We start from the raw sequence: 19,755 nt of genomic DNA, 5'->3' as shown, positions 1-19,755 counted from the left end.
CAAGGTGGTGAACGTTACTGAATAGCAGTGGCTAATTGTGGTGTTCTTCCCTTCGCTTAGACTTCTAAGCAGCATTAAGAAGCCAGCCAACCTCGTCTCGGGGCCTCTCTAACCACTCAAACAGCTCCCCGCGGCCCAAAAGCTGGCTTCCCATGTAACATCCTCACCATAGCTTACATAGTAGCTTCAAATAACACCACCATCGTAGTTGCAGGAGGGATATCTACAGGATGTCTACGCCTCAGCCTATTCCACCGCGACTAACACCTTCAGCTACAGCTGCCCAACGGCCTACTCCCTCTCCATCTCTACCCGTTGGCTCTCCACGTCCGCCCACAGCCGGCTCTCTAGACCCACCCACTCCCCGACCATCCCAGCTACCCTTCCCAGGCATTTCCTCCACCGAACAGCCATCAACTTCCTTTGCCACCGTTACCATCACGACTGACGACAGCGTCTCAACCCAACAGCCTCCCAACCAACAACCTGCCTTTCTGCCTTTCTTCACTTTAATCCAAGACGCGACCACATCCTCCCACTTCCACCCCACCGTCCGATACGTCTTCTCCGACGACGAATTCGATCCTCTCGCCATCCTTCCTGGTCCGCCGCCTGCACACTCCCCCTCAGCTCCAAACAGCCTTTCCAACTCCGCTGCTGCAAACCAATCACCCGGTACTAACACCGGCGGGAACAACTCCGGCTCTGGCAGCCAAGCGGACGTCGACAGTAACTCATCGGGCCATTTTTCAAAACCTGGTGGTAGTCGTGGTGGTAGATATAACGAAAGGGTTGTATTGGTTGATGTTGCAGCTGATGGACAGGGAATACTCTCTGCGCATAGTTTGAGTCCTGAGTGGCAGGTTAGTGGGGTTAGTGTGACCAAGGCACCGACATGGATGAGTGATGGCGATGGTACTTCGACTACTACGGGGGATGTTGGAGATGGGGGGTTGATGTTAACGATCGAAGGGGTCGGGAAGGGTAAGAGGAAATTACCTGGCACGGGCGGCATTATGGATCCGGTAACGAAGGAGAAGAAGGGAAGTATAGAGACGTTGGAGGAATTAGTAGGGTTTTATCAGGAGAGGTTGGAGAGGCTACAAGGTGTGGTCGATTGGGCGGAAGGGAGGAAAGTTGTAGAGGGCGATGCTGCTCCAGCGGCTGGAGCACCTGGGGAGGGTGTAGGCAGCTGAAGGGATATGATTGACATTTGAAGTTTCTTTCATAATGTCAGGGTATGGTAGTCGGCCTTATCAATGAGGATGCCGATACTTGTTCCCCATAGTATTAAAGGTGTACCGTGACAATATTGCTAGGGCGATATTGAAGGATATCAAAACCAGCCAAGGAAGTCTGGCTCCGTCCAGGGCTGCTGATGACTACTAATGCCGCAGATACCATAAATGGCACCTTGGCCCTTCCATTTATATCACTTGAGAAACTGTGGCCATAATGGCTTCAAGACGGCTATAGCCCTGGAGGATAACTGCCCAAAAACGCCTCGCATATTTCCAGAGATGCTGAGAGAATGTTATAGTACAATGGTAATCATAATAACCAAAGCCAGAACCCGCCATTCAGTATAAAAACCTGCATAGCTAGCATCCAACTTCAAGCTTCACAAGCAGCGGTTGGCCCTGTATAAAGAATATACAATGAATTGAAAAAAGAGCTTCCCATCTCCAAATCTCTAATCCCAAATCTCGATCTCATAACCAAGAAACAACCACTTCACTTCTTCGCTTCCTCCCTTGCAATCCTCTCCAACTCCAACCTCTCCCCCTCTCTAGCCTCTAACTCTTTAATCCAAGCTCTATTCTTCTCCTTCGCCTTCTGCTCTGCCACTTTAGTCTCCACATTCTTACGCGCACGATGTTCGTCCGCATAATAATAGCTTCCGCCCACCATAGCCGCAATCGTAAATCCCTGAGCGTAAATTCTGCGCCTGAACATCTTGTTGGTATAGTCCCTATCATTTCCGGCACGGATGGAACGGGAGGCGCGGAAGAGAGCCCAGCAGGTTAAGGCCATGCCCAGGGGGATAAGTGGTTCATCCGTTATACGGCGAAAAAGTTTTGTCGTTCTTGAGGTTTCGTAGAATTCTCTGGGAGGTTTTGCAGTGTATGGTTAGTTACCGAATAGATTCCGAATGAGATTTCGTTGGTGGGGGTGTAGCGTACTCATTGCCCTCGAAGGAGGAGGGCATCTTGGGGTCCTCGGGAGCAGGCATTTTGGATTTTTGGGGGGAATCGATGAGATTGATGGGAAAATTCAATTGGGAGGGTGGCTAAAGAGAGGTTGTGGAGATATTTGGCATCGTCGTTGGAGGTCGGACTACGGGAAGGTTGAAGAGAGTAGCGTTTCGACGTATGTGCTCGTCTCGTGAGGTTGATATGATGCAGGGCATGCGGGTTAAGCGAAAAATCAACGACATCATGACTTTTGACCTACAACAAGCCTAACGCGATGCAGCGATGAGGGAGGCATCGAAGCAGGGATGTTCCCTTCTAACCTTTTTATTTTTATTTTATTTCATTTTATCCTTTATATCAAAATCCAGATCGAAAACTTAACTTGTTTGTGCAATTGTGTGTAATACTGGTGCCAGCTCAAGTGGAGAAGCTAGCAGCCGTGACCTGCAGCTGCCCCGCACTGGTCAGCCGGGACAGAAAATATCACAGCTTTCAAAGGAGAAAAAGAAAGAAAGGAAAGAAGAAGACGGCATGATGAGCTGTCTTATTGACCAAAAAGCGGATAGATACCCAAGGTGCCGGCATTTCCTACCATACCTAAAGTGGCAATATGCGATTGCGATACACATGCACTTGTTATGGCCTGCATTCTGAATTATCAGGGCAGTGAATTACACATGAGCCTATAAGATTCTTCAAGAGACACACCCATTATGGTAAAACAGCCAATAATTCCTAGGTATCAGAAAATCGTAGCCACAAAGGTCTATATTTTCGGTCACATACCTATATTCTCGGGCTCGGGGGCATGGGATTGATATCGGGATGTAATATTAATATCTCTGGAATATATGTTCCCTTATATCATAAGAGCAATATCGAGGATACTTTAAGATGAGTCCGGTCCTGGGTTTTAGAAAACTATAAAAGAAAGCGCAGGTGCTCTCTCGAATTGAGGATTGTAATTTCTTTCATTTCGCTTTAGTGATCTAAGTATACATTACTATATTAATCGATATATTACTATATTACGTTCTATACGATGAAGCTCTCGGTCGTCGTTCTCTCTGCCTTCGTGGCAATTGCATATTCGTATCCGGCGTCCAATGGTACTATACCCACCAGATCTCTACTCAGATATATATGCTGTTTCACATTCAAGGCACCGTTTTTCTGACTAAATATTCGTCTTTATTTACTCAAAACTTTAGCCAAACCGGACATTCACGAAATAACTTCATCTCAGATTCACTTAAATGATCCCAAGTTTCCTATCAATCAAGGTTCGTAAAATACACTTTTGCTTGGACCTTCGGAAACTTCGTTCGTGTCCATTTGCCTAATTATAAACGGCCACATGGCTCTAACAAAATCTAACAGACAAGACTTCGAAACCACACCCGGCCGACACATTCTCAAAAATGTCGAACTGCGGCCAGCGTATGTTGTTCTAGCCTTTGTACCCTGACTGAAACCGAAAGTATACATATTTATACTAACGAATGTTGGTACTACAGCTTGCGATGTTAGTTTTGACTGCGAAAGTGGCGGAGTTGGACATTGCTACAGTTGCTTCAGAGGAACGTGTCAATAAAAACGAGTGGGTAGCTGGTTATTTATGTCGCGAGGTTTAATTTCGACCGATCTTGTACTCGAGTAACTAATCGTAGTTAGCGTTAATGGAACCATCATGACGAGAAGTCTTATATATATCATTATAATCATAATCTAGCATATATAAGTACTTAGATGAGAATATTTTGCTTAGAGAGCTAATGTGATATTTGATATCCTTTCGTGCTTTTCGGACAATATTGGTATTCGCAAGTTCGAAATTGATTAAGTTAATTCATGCATGAAGACGCCGCCGTTAACGCGTTATTCAAGAGTCGACCCGGGGCCCTACCGTAGATACCCTAACTATACTACCTACTTCTGCACTTTCAATTCTATCGTGATATATCGATATCATCAGCGCTAGCATCAGCATCAATTCCACTTCTGACTGATCTGCAATTGAGTAGATACACAGCCACCTACTCAACTTTGGAATCTTTTCAATCCCTAAACATCTACTCAGTTTTTGGTTCCTACTCAACTTTTGGTCCCGTATTGACCCTTACTTTGATTCCGAGTACTGCTCAACCATCGATATCGTGGGTTCCTCTCACTAGGAATGTACCTTCTGATTATCCTTCCTACTTCTTCGTTATTTTGAGCTATGGTTTTATCGCCCTGGACCATAGAACATGTTATTTGATCCAAATTTCAGTTAGAATTACTTGGATTTTGTTGGAAAGGCGTTAGCGTTACGAAAAGTATAGTGCTAATATAATTAAGGTCGGTTTTCCAAATCGATCGATATCTAGCTGCGCTGTCTCCGAGCATTTATCTATTTATAGACTAGCCATGAATTCTCGAGCTAAATAACATGGCTAGTACTGGTGCCAGGACAGTACCATAAATATACAGAATCCCATGCCCCCACGCACCGATATATCGCAGAATGCAATGTGCATGTCGACTTAAGTTGGCTAACATGATATAACAATACAGTCCTTGTTGGATTTTGGCGAGGCAACACCATGCTGCATATCATGTCATGTATATACTCACACGATACCCAGCTTGCAACCGGCTTTCGCGTATGAAACCAGAATGAGGATGCACATATGTATCTCAAGGGCACAGTAGTGTTCTCATTCATGAGACATATCATGCACTGGCGAAGCTTACAAAGGAATTTCAGAGAAAATCAATGCCCCCCTTGACAATTGGTTAAATATATATGAAGTTGACTCTGAATTCGAAGGTGTGTTAGTGTTCTCGCGAGAGCCCTACAATCCCCTCATGCTCATGATCAGTCTCTGTGCCTGCATGTCGCATGGGTTTATAATATATATATAGTATATGTCACAGGTTGGTTAGGAGATTGCCAAATATTATTATGATCAAAGCAAAAGAAAGATGAATGCTTCTTAATGATACTATGGTGCCAGCTGCGGTACATGAAAGGCTTAGAACCCACAGTACTCTTGTTCTTTAATTCCGGAGCTGGAGATCTGGGTACGAGAAGTCGACAATTTATTAGCCTACAAAGCCAATACTATAACTTAATTGATCATTTACCACCATGTTTCCCCCCTTTTAATACTTCTTCACAATCATCGGAATAGCTGTATTATTCTTGCGGAATGAAGCTCTGGCTTCTGCAAGAATCAACGAGACCACCTAGAATCGAATCCCGAACCCGCGAGAACTCTCGAATATGAACACCCTGCAGTTGCAAAAAGACAAGGCGGTTCCGGATCCAGCTGTAGACACGGCCTCCCACACTTCGTCGGCTGCTACAACAGAGGTCTTAGGAAAATCTTCCAAAACGTCTACCACAGCAACACCATGACAGAATCCGCTTGTAAAAACAGCTGTTTTGGAACCGATTTTTCTTTCGCCGCCGTCGATGGCGTCTGGTGTTTCTGCGGAAGTGAAGTTATAGACGCTCCGCTTGCAAAACTTGGTGATGATGAATGCGATTCGGCATGTCCTGGAGTGGAAAATCAACAATGCGGAGGAGGCGGTCTCACTCGGATTTGGTTCTGTAGCTCTGATCCACAAGTGTCAATTATTCAGGATCGTACTGGAATGGGAACCACAGAAAGTGAGTCACCGGTGGTATCATCGACTACCGTAGCACCAGATAGATTCTTCATTGGTACTACGCTAGATGAGCCAAGCGTGACCGTGGACCCGATGTTCGTAACCGTTGGGTTCCTTCCAGCGACCCCAGCTGCCAGTCTCGTAACCAAACTGTGCCCAGTTGCCCCCGTGAACCCCTTTGCAAGAGAAAACACCACAATCACGATAATATCTATTTCCACGGAGACAAAGGTTTCTACAAAGATCAAAGTCTCTACAAAGATCAAAACTGTTACAAAGACAAAAATCTCCACAAAGACAGGGGTTTCCACCACTACCCAAATTATATTTATAACAGCTGTTCCTATACAAACCCAAGTTACCGCGATATCACAAATCCAGACCGCTACCAAGTCTATTGTTGCCCTCCCTATTCAGAATCCAAATACTAAGGAATCTTTCTGTTGTCCTGACCGCGGATTCATTATGAATGAAACAGGCCTTTTCACCCTAGACCTCAACTCACATGAACCTACTACCCGCGTGGAGTTATCCGAAGAGATATCTTCCCCAGGCGCTCTAGCATACAATACCCTCGACCACAGTCTTTACCTGATCGAACTCTCATCCTCAAATTTAATGAGAGTATCCGCTGACGAGAGTATTAAAAGAATCAGTATGGGGGGGAAATTTAGACGGCTCTCAATTTGGCGACATCGACAGTCTTGGACAATACTGGGTCGCTACTGGATTTGACAAAGAAAACAAGAGTAACTGGACACAAATAGACCTAAACCCTTATTCACCAAAATTTGGTGAAATTGTTAATGAGGGCATAACCAAACGTTGGGAGAACGGCCCCGTGAGGATTTCAGATTGGGTTTCTATCCCATCCGCTGGTAGGATCCTCTGGTCACTTGCCGCTTGTGATCCAGATAGCGAACAGTTGGCTCTTTGGAAATTTGAGCTCGATACCGGTAATTGGTATCCCGCTCGACGGTTCTCCCATAAATTGAAAGCAAATATAAAACCATGCTTTGGACCAGACACTGGTCAGCTCCTTTGTATTGCTGAGGATGGTAGTCGTTATTTGACGAATGTCAAACATGAAACCATGCCTCCGGTAATGACGTGGTCCCCTACGGGGCCGTCTAATGCTGATTGGCTTGGAAATGGGGCACGTTGTGTTCTAAACACACAGGAGATATCGATTCCGAATTTTGGGTCTGGGGTTGGGTATGATGAGTCTTCGTATACTAGATTGAATCCGTTGAACATCTCCACATTTACATCCTGATGATCATGCTTGAATTCAATTTTTGGAAATGTACCTATACCAGTGTATATATGAATTTGTAATCAACTTCTTTTAAATCTATAAGATTTTACGTAAAGCCGCGAAGATTTGGGTTCATTTAAATATTTTATGACCACCCAGGTCTCCCAGCCCTCAGCAGTTGAAGCCCGATTCAGTTTTTGAATTATAACTAAAAGTTAGTGTAAAATCCAAAATACATGCCTAATAACTATTAATAGTCGACCTTCCAGTAACTGTCCGTGATTAGATCTATATCGTGCTCGAAATCAAAATACCTAGCTAGCCAATGCAAAGGCTCTGTAAGCAAGTATCTATACAGATACTCTAATATTATAATACGACCGGCCGACGCCGGTTACGTAAAAACCCGACTCGATTAAATATTCAACATCCAATGCAATGCACATGCGAATAGATCCTTCACACCTCACATTCCCAAAGCTAGCTCCGGGGCTAAGCTACCCCTGTTTTCATTACGAGACTGCAAACCTTGTCGCTCGGATGGTCACTATATAAATACTCAACCGCGGTAACACCCGAATATCCTAGATCATCGACCAATCAACCATCCTCTTTAACCTGCGAAATCCTCGTGATCATCATTCAACCTACGTTATTTCCAGCTTCGAAGTTCGGATATATAAGTACTTCTTGACTCGATCTCGTGCTAGCCTGGTCCCGAGCTAGCCTGGCCAACGAATCGGTAGGCGAACAAAAATACCACACTCTCAACACAGATCTTTGATATCCAGACCGCCACGATGGTTTACATCAGACCGTTTAACGTCGAACAAGTATGTTTCCTCTGCGCATATTATAAAAATAACCTCGATAGTTTATAAATTTAACATTAAATCTTGCCAGTGGATGGATAAATACGAAACAAAATGTACCAATAACATCGCCGAAACCTGCTGCGACTCCGTCTCTCTCGCCGAACTCATTTCCCTAACCTCGAACTCAACCACCCAGTCCCACTCCGAAACGCCTTTAATCCTTTCTTTATCCAAAAAACGAGTTCGTCTACCCATTCTTTTAACTTTATAGTATAATATAGTATATTATAATGTTTCACAAGACTAACAAGTCCATCTCAAGCTCGACTACGGTCACATCCGCGGCTCCCCCACCCTCCTAACAAACATCTCAACCCTCTACTCCACCCCTTCAAACCCCTTCCCATTCTCACAAATCCTCATAACCCCAGGCGCCATCGCCGCAAACTTCTTAGTATTCTATACCCTCATCCACCCTTCCCATCATGTAATCTGCATCCACCCAACCTACCAACAACTCCACTCCGTCCCCGCATCCCTAGGTGCTTCGGTCTCCCTCTGGAAGCTCCAAGAAACCGAAACCAGCTGGAACGCCGATATCAATGAATTAAAGTCATTGATAGTACCCGGTGCTACAAAACTTTTGGTACTAAATAATCCCAACAACCCCACCGGCGCGGTTCTACCGCTGGAGGTTTTGATGGAAGTTAAGGTATTGGCCGAAAAGTACGACATAACGGTACTAAGCGACGAAGTCTACGCTCCAATATACCATTCCTCACCAGATCCACCGCCACCGTCATTCCTAACCCTTGGCTACAAGAATACAATCGTAACTGGATCCTTATCGAAAGCCTATAGTCTGGCTGGTATAAGAATCGGCTGGATAGCATCCAACAACGCGGATATCATAGAACTACTAGCTCAAGCTAGAGATTACAATACAATCGCCGTATCCCAGCTTGATGATATAGTAGCCGCATATGCGCTTTCACCAACCGTTCGACGAGCATTGGTGAAACGGAATATAGACCTTTGCGAAAAAAATCTGGAGCTTTTGGATGATTTTATAAGAAAGTATCCGAAACATATGAATTATGTTAAACCCGTCAGTGGGACGACGGCGTTTGTGAAGTTTTTGAATCCGAGGAGTGGAAAGGTGGTGGATGATGTGAGGTTTTGTGAGGCTTTGACGAGGGATACTGGGGTATTGTTCGTGCCCGGAGGACATTGTTTTGGGGTTGATGAGGGGGAGTTTAAGGGATATGTGAGGATTGGATATGCTTGTTCGACGGATACTTTGAGGTTTGGGTTGATGAAGGTTGGGGCGTGGATCGAGGGTGGTGGAATGGATTTTGTATAGATGCTTGTTTGAGAGAAAGGCCATGTTGGTTTCGTAATCGTGTAGATGTCTTTTTATGGGGAGTGTATCTGTAACTAATGTTGTGGAGGCCGGGGAGAGTTTGGAAGTCTGTTTTATTATATCATTCCATAATTATAATGTATTATCCGTCTAGGCGGAATACGAATAGCTATCCCACCTAGAGAATCCCCTTCTCGACGCGCCACGCTATGATAACAATGTAATTGAAAAACAGCAGAAGAAAGACATGGAAGGAAAAAGCAGAGAGAAGCAACGCCTGAAAATGCATATTCAGCGCCTAATTTTATAACACCACCACCGATGAATCCTCCCTCCATCTCCAAAAAAATCTCGATTTCGAAGCAAAAAAATTAACAGAAGAATTGAAATAAGCCCCAGAAAAATATCCATCGCAGTGCACACTACTCTCCCCCTTCTCGAGCAGCGGCCCTCGCAATCAAGGCCCTCATCCTTTCCAAACGGGTAAGCTCCGTTTGTTCCAACATTTGAACGATGCGACGGTTGAGCTCGTCAAGTCGTGCGCGGAACTCCTCGGGGAGTTCACCGACGTTAATTTCACCCCTAACAGAGGGGTCCTGGTAAGTGTATTAGTTTTGTTAGCGAAGAGATTCGGTGCGATTAGGTTGAGGAACTCGGCCGATGAGTCGGAATGCGAGGACATTGGACAAAAGATTAGTCGAACAAAGACAGAGAATTAATGGTACAAAGGAAAGGCATTAGAAAAGAGGCCGAGGGAAAGGATAAAAAGAGAAAAGCAATGTCGAACGAAGAACGAATCCAGTGTCATCCCCAGGAAGGGGAGAAAAAAAAGAAGAAGAAAAAAATAAAGAGACAGGAGACAGAAAGAAAGGAGAAAGACGGGACAATGCCGGAGAGTATTGAAATCCACACGAAGTTTCAAAACAATCCGGGTCCTCAGGTATCACCCTCTCGATCAACAATCCTAGGGTCGGCCGCTTGGCCGCCCTCTTCAGCAAGCCTTATACCACCCTCTTCTTCTCCTTCTTCATCCTCATTTTGATCAAGCCTCACACCGCCCTCTTCCTCTTGTGCCTCCGGTTCCGGGGTAGGATCCGGCGCAGCGGGCGTGGGTCTCCAAAACAGAACTGCGTTTCTAGTCATATGAACGACTGGGAAAGAAAGTGACGTGGGAAAAACGGTGGTAGGAGCGGACTAAGCGGCTACCTCGAATTTCTGACGGCACATTGGGCACAATCCTTTGGCAGATTCTTGGTTGATCCAAGAAAGGATGCAATGCTATAGGATCCGTGTTAGCCAAACCTATTCTCAATGGTGGGATGAAAGAAGTAGCTTACCAAATGGAAGGAATGATGGCATTTCCCGACGACTAAAATCAAGAACACATTAGTATTGATTCCCAACAAACGTGGAGCCCAGGGTAGGTTGGTAGATAGCTATACGTACTCAAAGGACAGTCGTCGCCTGGATACTTGCAGTTTGGACAGCAGCCGTCGAAATCGACGCGACAGATGCCACAAACTTCGTCTTCGGGCATATCCCAGCGCCAGGTAGCGACGGCATGCCATTCCTTGATCTTGACCTTCATTTTTTCGAGTATTTGCGATTCTGATTGGTAGATTTGGTTGTTCTTTTGCAGTTCGATTCGATGTTCGTGAGAGCTTGATGAAGAGAGAAGAGGAAGAGGGAGCAAGTATAGGCTATTGGCCTGACTATGGCCTAGAAGGGTTCCACAATCGGAAAACGCAGCTGGACAACACGATGAATATGTAGTCCGCCTTAGGTTGAAGCCCTAGATGCTACGGAAGGCTTGGAGAGTTTGGAGGTAGACGTCAATGGACGTAGAGGCTAGAGCTGGAGATGAGTTTGGAGGTGGATGAACGTCTGTTTGGAGGTTGAGGTTGGTAGGACGAAGAGTGGTGTTGTTGTGCGCAAGCAACTTTTATAGCTCGCGTTGCCAACACCGCTCAAGCTCCCCCATATATTACTCCATACGTGCATACTTACACAAGGCTACACTACACTCTCTATAAGCTCGAGATCACTAACATAAGCTAGATGAATTCCACCAGGAAGAAATCCATTATATTCAATCAATCAACCTGAGTGCCTATCCATGGCCTACTTGATAGCTAGAATGCCCTTGTAATCCATATACCCCAATTGCCCAAGCCCAGCTTTAATTCACAGGTGAGCCTTATGAGTAACTCCACCCTCCCACGTCGACTGCGACTCCAATGTCTGCCACTGAGCTACACTACCAGCCTCCACACACACCATGTTCTTATATCCTTCCTTTGGTTGCCAATCTCCAATCTTCTCTACACCATCATTGTATGGATTCCACAATACAACATCCTCCAAGCCTGTCTTTGTAACTGTATACAAAGGTTTATCGCTGTCCGAAACAACAATTGAGTCTGGTGCTGACTTGTATACTCTGTCTGTTTGGCTTGTGATCTTGATGACCTCAGATGATTCTTGGTGTTCGGTGCCACCGAGGGTTTTGTCGCGGTAGGTAAGGCTGTTGAGACCTTGGACGCCGATTGTCGAGACATCCTATATCGGAATAATATATATATTAATAATGCAAATGATAACCTTTTTTCTACTAAGTACCTGATAGGACGATAAAACTTACCGGTATCCGCAAGTAGGTATGGAATAGAACGTTAAAATCGAATGCTCCGCTCCCAGGATTCTGCACTACAATTTTTGTCTCCAAGCTGGTTTCCCTCAAAGTAACAGAGTAAATCAATCCGAAATCATAAGGCCACTTCGCCTTAGTCTCCTCGTCCAGACTCTCAGACGAAAGTCCAAAGTCAACGCGAACACTGCCTTCCTCATCTTCAGCGCGACCTAGAAGATTCCATTTGCTAGTCCTCGCGAACCCATGTTGTGGTAGCTTTTCAACCGGTGTTCCCGCCGGTGGTGGTCCAAAGACAGGGAACACGAGTGGTATACCACCGCGAACAGCCTTCGAGCCGTCGAGGGCGGATGCTTCTGAGAGCCAAAGGAGCTCGCGGTCTTGGATCTTCCAAGAAACGACGGTGGCACCGTATAAGAGGACTTTGGCAGACGCGCCAGAGACTAGAGATAGAACTACGGATTGGGAATCCTCGGCGATTGTAATGGTACCGTGAGATTTGGCTTCTTTAGCTGCGGCAGAGCCGATATCTAGAATACTAGGCTTCTTTCGAGTCGCCATCTTTCTAGTCTCACAGAGCGTTTTTTTATAAGAATTTGAGGATGATAAATTTGGGAGATAAAGGCGACAATTGATGTAAAAGCAGCTTGGGATTTGGTAAGGTGGTTGTCTTGGGAAGAATCGATTAAATAGGAATGAGGTTACGAGCTGGAGCTGAGATATGAAGTAATGTTGTAAAGCGGGGCGCGGGGCCACCGTGTTTGCGTTGTTTGATGAGCCCCGCTCTGTGCCGCCGCCTTACCGTTCAGGATCCCAAACTTGAACTGGGAGATACTCTGGATATCACTAAGCCATGGGGGCGCAAAGTTGTCTCGTCGAAGTAAAATTCACAACCTCACAAAGAATTACATTCACATAACAGTCGAGTTCTACGAAATCCAAGGGCGATGATAGTTTGCTTGAGATCAAGATGCATTTATCATGTTCGAATCAGCTAGCTACTAATGCCACATGTCGATGCATACAAGAAAGTGGCGATGACAGTCCCGGGGTACCCATAATCCCATTGCCAAAAGCCGTAGAGTATCCATGAATGAAGGGTGATACAAAAGACCAAATCCATATCCCTTCCTCATTGCTCCACGCAAAAAAAAGGGTTAAAAAAAAAGAGGGCATCCTTTCCATACACCAATATAAGATCAAAGATAAAGAAGTGAAACTTTTAATTTAGTCGCACATTCTTAGCTTAAGCCTGGAAACCACCAGCAGAGGTCTTCTCATGAGCCAATGGAGTGAATCTGAGGTATGGCTTGACGATTTTGATCTCTGGCCAGATCTTGACGGCATCCTCGGTCTTGACTGGTGGAGCGACGATAACATCATCACCAGGGGTCCAGTTGATTGGAGTGGTGATTCTGTACCTGTCACCGGTCTGCAAGCTGTCGACGACACGGAGGACCTCAGCGGAGTTTCGGCCGGTGGAGGCTGGGTAGGAGAGGATGAGACGGATGGTCTTCTTTGGGTCAATGATGAAGACAGAGCGGATGGTGAAAGCAATGCCCTTGGAGTCGACGTTCTATTTGCGTTGTTAGCGTGTCTTTTTTTCTTATTCTTCCTCTTATACCTTGTCGAGTGTTCAAGTGTCAAGTGTCAAGTGTCAAGTGGAGTGTGTCTATAGACGGGAGCTGCCAGAAAGCTAAAAACACAAGAAATGACAAGGGTGTGAAGGCAGCAGATGACAGCCGCCAAGCTGAGCCGGGAAGCTCGACAGAGCAGGTGGGAAGTACACCAATGACAACAGATGACAAGTCCAAGGCTTTACAGCTGAAGGAGTGTTTCAGAAGGGAGAAGGGTGTCTTACGGTAGTATCCTGGTAGTCAAGCATGTCGTAGGTGAAAGCAACCTTTCGCTCCTTGTCACCAATGATTGGGAAAGAAAGGGTGCTACCGGTGACCTCGTCGATATCCTTGATCCATCCACCGTGGGACTCGATGGTATTGGCAGAGAGACCAATCAACTTGACACCACGCTTGGTGAACTCTGGCTCCAACTTGGCGAAGGCACCCAACTCGGTGGTGCAGACTGGGGTGTAGTCTATAGGCCTGTTAGTGATTTTGCAACCTCTTTCAGGTTATATTAGCATGGAGATGCTGGGAAGAAGCATACCCTCTGGGTGGGAGAAGAGAACGACCCAGTTGTCGCCAATGAATTCATGGAAATCAATGGGTCCCTATACAGGATATCAGTTAGACACACCATCACTACAATCATTACGAATAGAATAGATCTTCAGTCTACTCGAGGAATAGACAAAAGACAGAAGGCATCTCGAAGATACACACCTGAGTGGTTTCGGCCTGGAAGTTTGGAGCAATGCTTCCGAGGCGGAGTCTTGGTGGTTCTTCAGCAGACATTTTGAAGTAGTTTGGATTGATGTGAACGGGTAATAGGACAAGTGGTAGCTAGAGGTTTCAGTCTTTCTGGTCTTTGATCTTGAGATTTGGTCTTTACGAGATGGATGAGGTGGGAAGAGAAGAGGAGGGAGTCGAGAGAAGTCGCAGGAGGGGTAGTCCAGTTTATATAGCTTGTCGACCAGCCAGCTCCGCGCTCGCAGCACCAGCAGGCAGGAACCTCAATGTTTTAACATCACTTAGGGCGCCAGATGCATGACACCACCTCGTCCGCATATTTGCCCATTGCAGTTTAACAAAAATCGCCCACGCCCAGCGCTGGCCAGCTCAGATTGCTAATCATCGCTGTCTACAACCTTCGACAGCCTGTGGACAACCTGTGGAAATAGTGGGGGAGGGGCAGCCTTCATACGCATTTTGGCAATAACGCGCTCAAAATCTGAATGGTTGTCGATTGCGTGATTGAAAGCACCCGGCCGAAGAAGCAAACATGCATGGTTAGCGGCCTCTCATTCGTCCACGCTAAACTCTCAGCCGGAGCTACGACTGTCCAAAAGGCCTAGAGGCCCTGAGGAGCCGTCTGCGGAGCTTCGTAATTATTTTTTTTTTCCCGTTTACCATTTTGAAGGCCTATATACTAATAATGAAGTTGATATTCCGTATTATAAAGGAGACTTGAAATCCTAAGGTTGAGTTGGGTGGGTGTCATGTCATACATTAACGAACAGTACAGGTGCCAGCCGAAGATTATCAAGCTTGATCAAGCTGCAACATGCCATATAATATAACGGCTGGTTACCGAGATATATTATATCGGTCCCTGGTGTGGTACGACGTTGAGAACCCCTAGCCCCTCTCATCAGAATGTACATACACCACCTGCCTCTCCTGCGATGAGCTGCTCAGCTGTCGTAGGTATATTGCTCTATTGACCAAAACCCTGCACAATGCCAACGTGAAAGTGGGGCTGTAAGCCATGGCTGGTCGTCCTGTTCTAAGCGAGCTGCATTGCATTTGCGACACAGATGTATTGATATTTACTTCACCACAGCACTCCAGCAGGCCGGCCGCTGCTGCCGGCATGTACATACATACGTACATTACGTACTGCTCACTTTAAATTTGTTTCTGACAAAACCAATTTATAATTATCCTGCCGAAGCTACCCGCCAGCTAGTTTCGTACCTACATTCTTTCACATCGTTTTTGTATGAATCTTGGATATCATCATCTCGAAATCGATGCAATCTCAAGGTTCTCTAAGTTTGGGTCGTTGAGTAATGGAGGAAATTAAAAAAGAATATATTGAAAGAGAAATAGTCGCAATCTGCTAACCAGATGTGCTGTTAAATCGAAAGATATGTAGATAAAGAGTATTCCAAAAAATCAAATGAGCAGGTAGGAAAACCATAGGCGCATATATATCCCAGTCAAAAAAATAAACTAAACAAAGGAACCGTAAAAATGTGTACGTGAATAATGTGTGAGCGTTCTACTTGATCAAAGACCAAACTAGCCAGTTCAACTCGCTATCAGCCTCATGATACCCAAACCTCAATCTTTCCCACCGGATTCTTCGTTGCCCGCGCCGCTCTCTCGCAGATATCTATTGCCCCATCCAAATCCTCTTGGTCACCAAGTAGTACTTGGTGTCCGTCCTCATCCTTAAACCGGATCTTTCCCTTCCAGTCTATTCTAAGCTTATCCATGACTTTGCTTGTGAATTCTGCGTATTTGATATCCGGGGTAATCATCATGGCGATGAGGTCGTCTTCGAAGTGTACTTTGAGCTTGATCCTCTTCACAACTTCCACAGCTATTGTCTTTCTCCTCAACCTTATCCTATCTTTCCTCTCTGCCTCTGCCTCCTCTTCAGGGCACTCTTCTACACTCGTAGCCCATGAACTCCTGCTTCTTCCGCTCCACTCGCTACCATAGTAATCAGGGATATCATCGTCACTTGAATCGCCATCTTCTTCTTCAGTGCCGACTCCTGAGTCTCTTCCGTCCCTTTGTAGCTGAATACTTGGCATCATCTCCTCTGTCTTATATTTATGAGAGTATTCTGGGGAGACTGGTATTTTCGGTGGGAGCGTTGGTAACTGCTTCTCTTTTAATTGCTGTGGTGTTGGTGGGAGGACCTTTTGCTGTTGGCCCTGGGGTTTCAGCTCTGCAATCGACTTCTTGATATTCAAGGGTCTAATAGCAGCTTCATTTGGTCTTCGCACTGTCGATGACTTTTGAGGTCTGTTGTTGTTGTTGTTTTTGGGGGGGCTCTCGTCACTGCTACTGCTGCTGTGAAGATAACTGCTGCCGCTGTTCATTACATCTGCGATAGACTTCTTTGCTGTCACAGAACGGAGTGGGGATTTCTTTGTGCTTGGCTGGTGCTCCTCTGGTTTTCGAAGCTCAACACCGGATTTTTTTGTCGAAAGAGATCTTTGAGATGGTTTGCCTAGTTCGGTGAGCGGTGGAGGGCGTGGTCTTGCACCTATTGTAGTTGCAGACCTCTGTACCGGCTTGCTAGTACTGCTAGAAGAAGTATCGTCCGTATTCCGTGCTCTGTTTAATGTCGAAATCGACCTCTTTGGCAAAAGTTTCGCTTTGGCCAAGGAACCGAGCCCCCTCTGCGGTGTCTTTGTCTCATCCAGAGACTTAGCCTTCGCATGAGCAGCGGAAGAAGAAGAAGAACCCTTCTTAGTATCCACCGGTGGCGGTACAAAAGCCACTTGGGTCTTCCCCTCTGTGAGTCTAAACACCACACCAACAGGTACCGAAAAAACCGTATACCCATCTCCACAATTGTTTACGGCTTCGTCACAGACATCATGTCGTTCGGCTACCATCTTTTCTCTCGCAGAGTACTCGAAGTTCCTGCTTGCTTTGTCTTTTCGGTCGAGATATTTATAGCATAATCCGCGGTTGAAGAGGACTTCGCAGCGGTAGAGACAGAATTTGAGACCTAGTTGTCCGTAGTTTATGTATAGATTTTCGCGAAGGAAGCGGAGGGAGTTTGTGAAGTCCTTTAAGGCTTCTTCGAAGTTTCCGAGGAGGAAGTTGGAGACGCCGCGTTGGAAGTGGGCGATTGCGAAGTAGGGGTCTTGAGTTATGGAGGCTTTGTAGGCGAATATCTATAGAGATTGTAAATACATACTGTTAGTTTCTTCTCTTTCACTTTTCATCTTTGATTTTTATATCTTTTGCATATGCATTCTTTCCCCCGCGATAGTTTCAATTATTTCAATTGCTTTCTTCTCGAGATCTGATAACTCTCTTGAGGAAGGGAAAAAGTTGCATATTTTGCGTTGTGAGAATACAAAAATGGTGTAACCTACCGCTTCGTCGTGCTCCCCGAGCGTGGCATGGATGATGCCGATGTTGAACGATGCTTTTGAAGTTTCTCCGGCGTGGGCAAATGTTTCTATCGACGCTTTGAAGTTGCCTTGATCGTAGCGTTCGAGTGCTTGCACCCAGGCTTCGACATCTTGCTATAAAAATTCCAAAATATTTCGTTAGCCACAATAAAAGAGTAGTAATGACATATGACTTGATGATTCTCTTACCTTCTTAGCTTTAACTGCCATTATGAAATATATGAAATCTCTATATCGATATCCCTCTTTTTTCTAAAAAAAATTTATAAAAAACTCGTAACCAAAAAACCCTCGCCGGATCAACCAGCTCTTAAAAGCACCCTTCGTTAAAAAAACTATTTTCAAATAAAAATCACGAACCAGTCGTCTAGTCGTTGAATTGAAATGGTAGAAGGGAAGAAAAACACAGCGATGAAGAAAAACGAAAAAGAAGGTCCGGCCTAACCCTTCAAAACCTCGCCTGTCGGAGTCGATAACCTTAAGTAAGTATGGCGAGCGACTCTTCACACTTCAGAGAGAGCGAAGGGGAAAAAAAAAAAAACCACTTTTTTGCTCCGAAACCCCAAAAGTGACTAACTAACGACTTGGTATATGCTTAACATAGAAACCTACTATATTGTTCAGCAGGTTCCCGCACGCCGGAGCATCACGATCGTTAAACGTTTCGAATTGTTTCGAGTTTCACACACTTCGTCAACCCCAGGTCCCAGTCTGCTACTCGGGCCAAGCCAAAGGTCGCCCCAACCAGGTTCGGTGCGCGTGTTGTGTTCTTCGTGGTTCTGAAGGATGTAGGAAAAAGAGGAAGGGCTGCCAAAAAAGCTTGCTGAGACTAACCGTGTGTGGAGTGGCGGTGCTGGGATTCACCCCTACGCACACCGGAGCTGCCCTCTCTCTCGGGATTCGCGAGGTGCAATGGTGGGAAAAACAGCTAAGCACCTTTCTTTTCGTGTGTTCAGACGTAGTTAAAACAGTTGTGTTTCTGGCTAGGGTGCGTAGAGTGTACGAAAAAGTATGAATGGCCGCCCAGACAAGGGGCCGCGGGATGAATATAGCGTGATATATTCGTATTCATTATGGAAGGGGGTTTATACGTTTATTGTATGTAAGTACTTGCGACTTCTTGTTAAGGGCGGCTGCGCCTGGGGGAAGTAGGGCTGAATTCATCATTGGTTAGCTTCTCTTCAAGAATGTTAAAGCTGCCAGCTGCTATGCAATGCACTGGATTACGTATGTGGACTTCTTTTACGGTATGTATGTACGCGGAGACATTGAGACAAAGCTTCAAGCTAGAAGGTTTCTAGAATAATCTAACGGTTCATAGTGGACTTCGATGCATCGATGATGTCGTCTTGACTCTCTCTCAATGAGATTTTCTGGGGAATAGCCCAGCGGAATCAGCAAGGCCGGTCGTCTTTTTTAGTATTATACTATAATATACTTAGGTATATAACGGTTATGCTCCCGGTGTCAAGATTCTATTTCAGGGATTGTTTCGCCCTTTTCTTGAGATCTTCCAAATTCACCAATCGAAGTTTCCCAGGCTGCCGTTTTATTTAACCACTTTCTTTCTTTATGCCCCCCTAAGAGGGAAAAGAAGAAGAAGAATTCTAGATTGGCCGAGGGTTGGTGGTCAAGTATGATGTTACGTCGCATTAATGCGAGGGGACATCCCAGAGCCGTAGATGTTGGAAATAGAAACTCAATCGAAGAAACACACTGGACGAAAGCTTAGCCAAGAAATGGAGAGGAGATCAAATCAATCATAAGTATTTATGTACAGGATCGATCGATTCAAACCAAGAGTCCAGATACTTAAAGATAGTTTCTGGTAACAGATCTGTCATTGGGAGTTTAGGCAAGTTAGGTAGAAACATACGTGGACCCACCGGAAGGGAAGAGAAGCATTAAGTCGGGCCAGAATTGAAACACCTTTCTTCATACAAAATTTTTTTTTTTCTGTCTTAATTAATCTTATTAAAAAAAATGTTATGCATGTACGGGTGACGAAGCGACGAGCTTTGCGATCAAGGAGAAG

General features: G+C 45.4%; 9 protein-coding genes across 9 annotated transcripts; 3 read left to right on the top strand and 6 right to left on the bottom strand.

Annotated features, from left to right (window-relative positions):
- Positions 1 to 230: 230 nt before the first annotated feature.
- Positions 231 to 1,196, top strand: AOL_s00215g333 (uncharacterized protein; the record flags this gene model as incomplete). Its single annotated transcript, XM_011129535.1, has 1 exon — positions 231 to 1,196. One exon carries the CDS (start codon positions 231 to 233, stop codon positions 1,194 to 1,196), a length of 966 nt encoding a protein of 321 aa, XP_011127837.1.
- Positions 1,197 to 1,734: 538 nt separating this feature from the next.
- Positions 1,735 to 2,233, bottom strand: AOL_s00215g332 (uncharacterized protein; the record flags this gene model as incomplete). Its single annotated transcript, XM_011129534.1, has 2 exons — positions 1,735 to 2,107; positions 2,184 to 2,233. 2 exons carry the CDS (start codon positions 2,231 to 2,233, stop codon positions 1,735 to 1,737), a joined length of 423 nt encoding a protein of 140 aa, XP_011127836.1.
- Positions 2,234 to 5,594: 3,361 nt separating this feature from the next.
- On the top strand, positions 5,595 to 7,128 carry AOL_s00215g331 (uncharacterized protein; the record flags this gene model as incomplete). Its single annotated transcript, XM_011129533.1, has 2 exons — positions 5,595 to 6,492; positions 6,527 to 7,128. 2 exons carry the CDS (start codon positions 5,595 to 5,597, stop codon positions 7,126 to 7,128), a joined length of 1,500 nt encoding a protein of 499 aa, XP_011127835.1.
- A 782-nt stretch (positions 7,129 to 7,910) lies between these two features.
- AOL_s00215g330 (uncharacterized protein) lies at positions 7,911 to 9,288 on the top strand (the record flags this gene model as incomplete). Its single annotated transcript, XM_011129532.1, has 3 exons — positions 7,911 to 7,943; positions 8,014 to 8,166; positions 8,248 to 9,288. 3 exons carry the CDS (start codon positions 7,911 to 7,913, stop codon positions 9,286 to 9,288), a joined length of 1,227 nt encoding a protein of 408 aa, XP_011127834.1.
- Positions 9,289 to 9,710: 422 nt separating this feature from the next.
- Positions 9,711 to 10,431, bottom strand: AOL_s00215g329 (uncharacterized protein; the record flags this gene model as incomplete). The annotated part of the gene is made up of 2 exons (XM_011129531.1): positions 9,711 to 9,884; positions 10,249 to 10,431. The coding sequence occupies 2 exons, from the start codon at positions 10,429 to 10,431 to the stop codon at positions 9,711 to 9,713; spliced, it is 357 nt and encodes a 118-aa protein (XP_011127833.1).
- Positions 10,432 to 10,482: 51 nt separating this feature from the next.
- On the bottom strand, positions 10,483 to 10,876 carry AOL_s00215g328 (uncharacterized protein; the record flags this gene model as incomplete). The annotated part of the gene is made up of 3 exons (XM_011129530.1): positions 10,483 to 10,566; positions 10,626 to 10,657; positions 10,735 to 10,876. 3 exons carry the CDS (start codon positions 10,874 to 10,876, stop codon positions 10,483 to 10,485), a joined length of 258 nt encoding a protein of 85 aa, XP_011127832.1.
- Positions 10,877 to 11,472: 596 nt separating this feature from the next.
- On the bottom strand, positions 11,473 to 12,496 carry AOL_s00215g327 (uncharacterized protein; the record flags this gene model as incomplete). Its single annotated transcript, XM_011129529.1, has 2 exons — positions 11,473 to 11,847; positions 11,930 to 12,496. 2 exons carry the CDS (start codon positions 12,494 to 12,496, stop codon positions 11,473 to 11,475), a joined length of 942 nt encoding a protein of 313 aa, XP_011127831.1.
- Positions 12,497 to 13,181: 685 nt separating this feature from the next.
- AOL_s00215g326 (uncharacterized protein) lies at positions 13,182 to 14,349 on the bottom strand (the record flags this gene model as incomplete). The annotated part of the gene is made up of 4 exons (XM_011129528.1): positions 13,182 to 13,511; positions 13,797 to 14,029; positions 14,102 to 14,165; positions 14,278 to 14,349. The coding sequence occupies 4 exons, from the start codon at positions 14,347 to 14,349 to the stop codon at positions 13,182 to 13,184; spliced, it is 699 nt and encodes a 232-aa protein (XP_011127830.1).
- A 1,535-nt stretch (positions 14,350 to 15,884) lies between these two features.
- AOL_s00215g325 (uncharacterized protein) lies at positions 15,885 to 17,930 on the bottom strand (the record flags this gene model as incomplete). The annotated part of the gene is made up of 3 exons (XM_011129527.1): positions 15,885 to 17,477; positions 17,682 to 17,834; positions 17,910 to 17,930. The coding sequence occupies 3 exons, from the start codon at positions 17,928 to 17,930 to the stop codon at positions 15,885 to 15,887; spliced, it is 1,767 nt and encodes a 588-aa protein (XP_011127829.1).
- Positions 17,931 to 19,755: the final 1,825 nt, after the last annotated feature.

Source organism: Orbilia oligospora (assembly GCF_000225545.1).
Source record: "Orbilia oligospora ATCC 24927 unplaced genomic scaffold scaffold00215, whole genome shotgun sequence".
NCBI lineage: Eukaryota > Fungi > Ascomycota > Orbiliomycetes > Orbiliales > Orbiliaceae > Orbilia > Orbilia oligospora.
The sequence above is the reverse complement of the archived record's forward strand: the minus strand, read 5'-3'. Positions and strand labels throughout refer to the sequence as shown.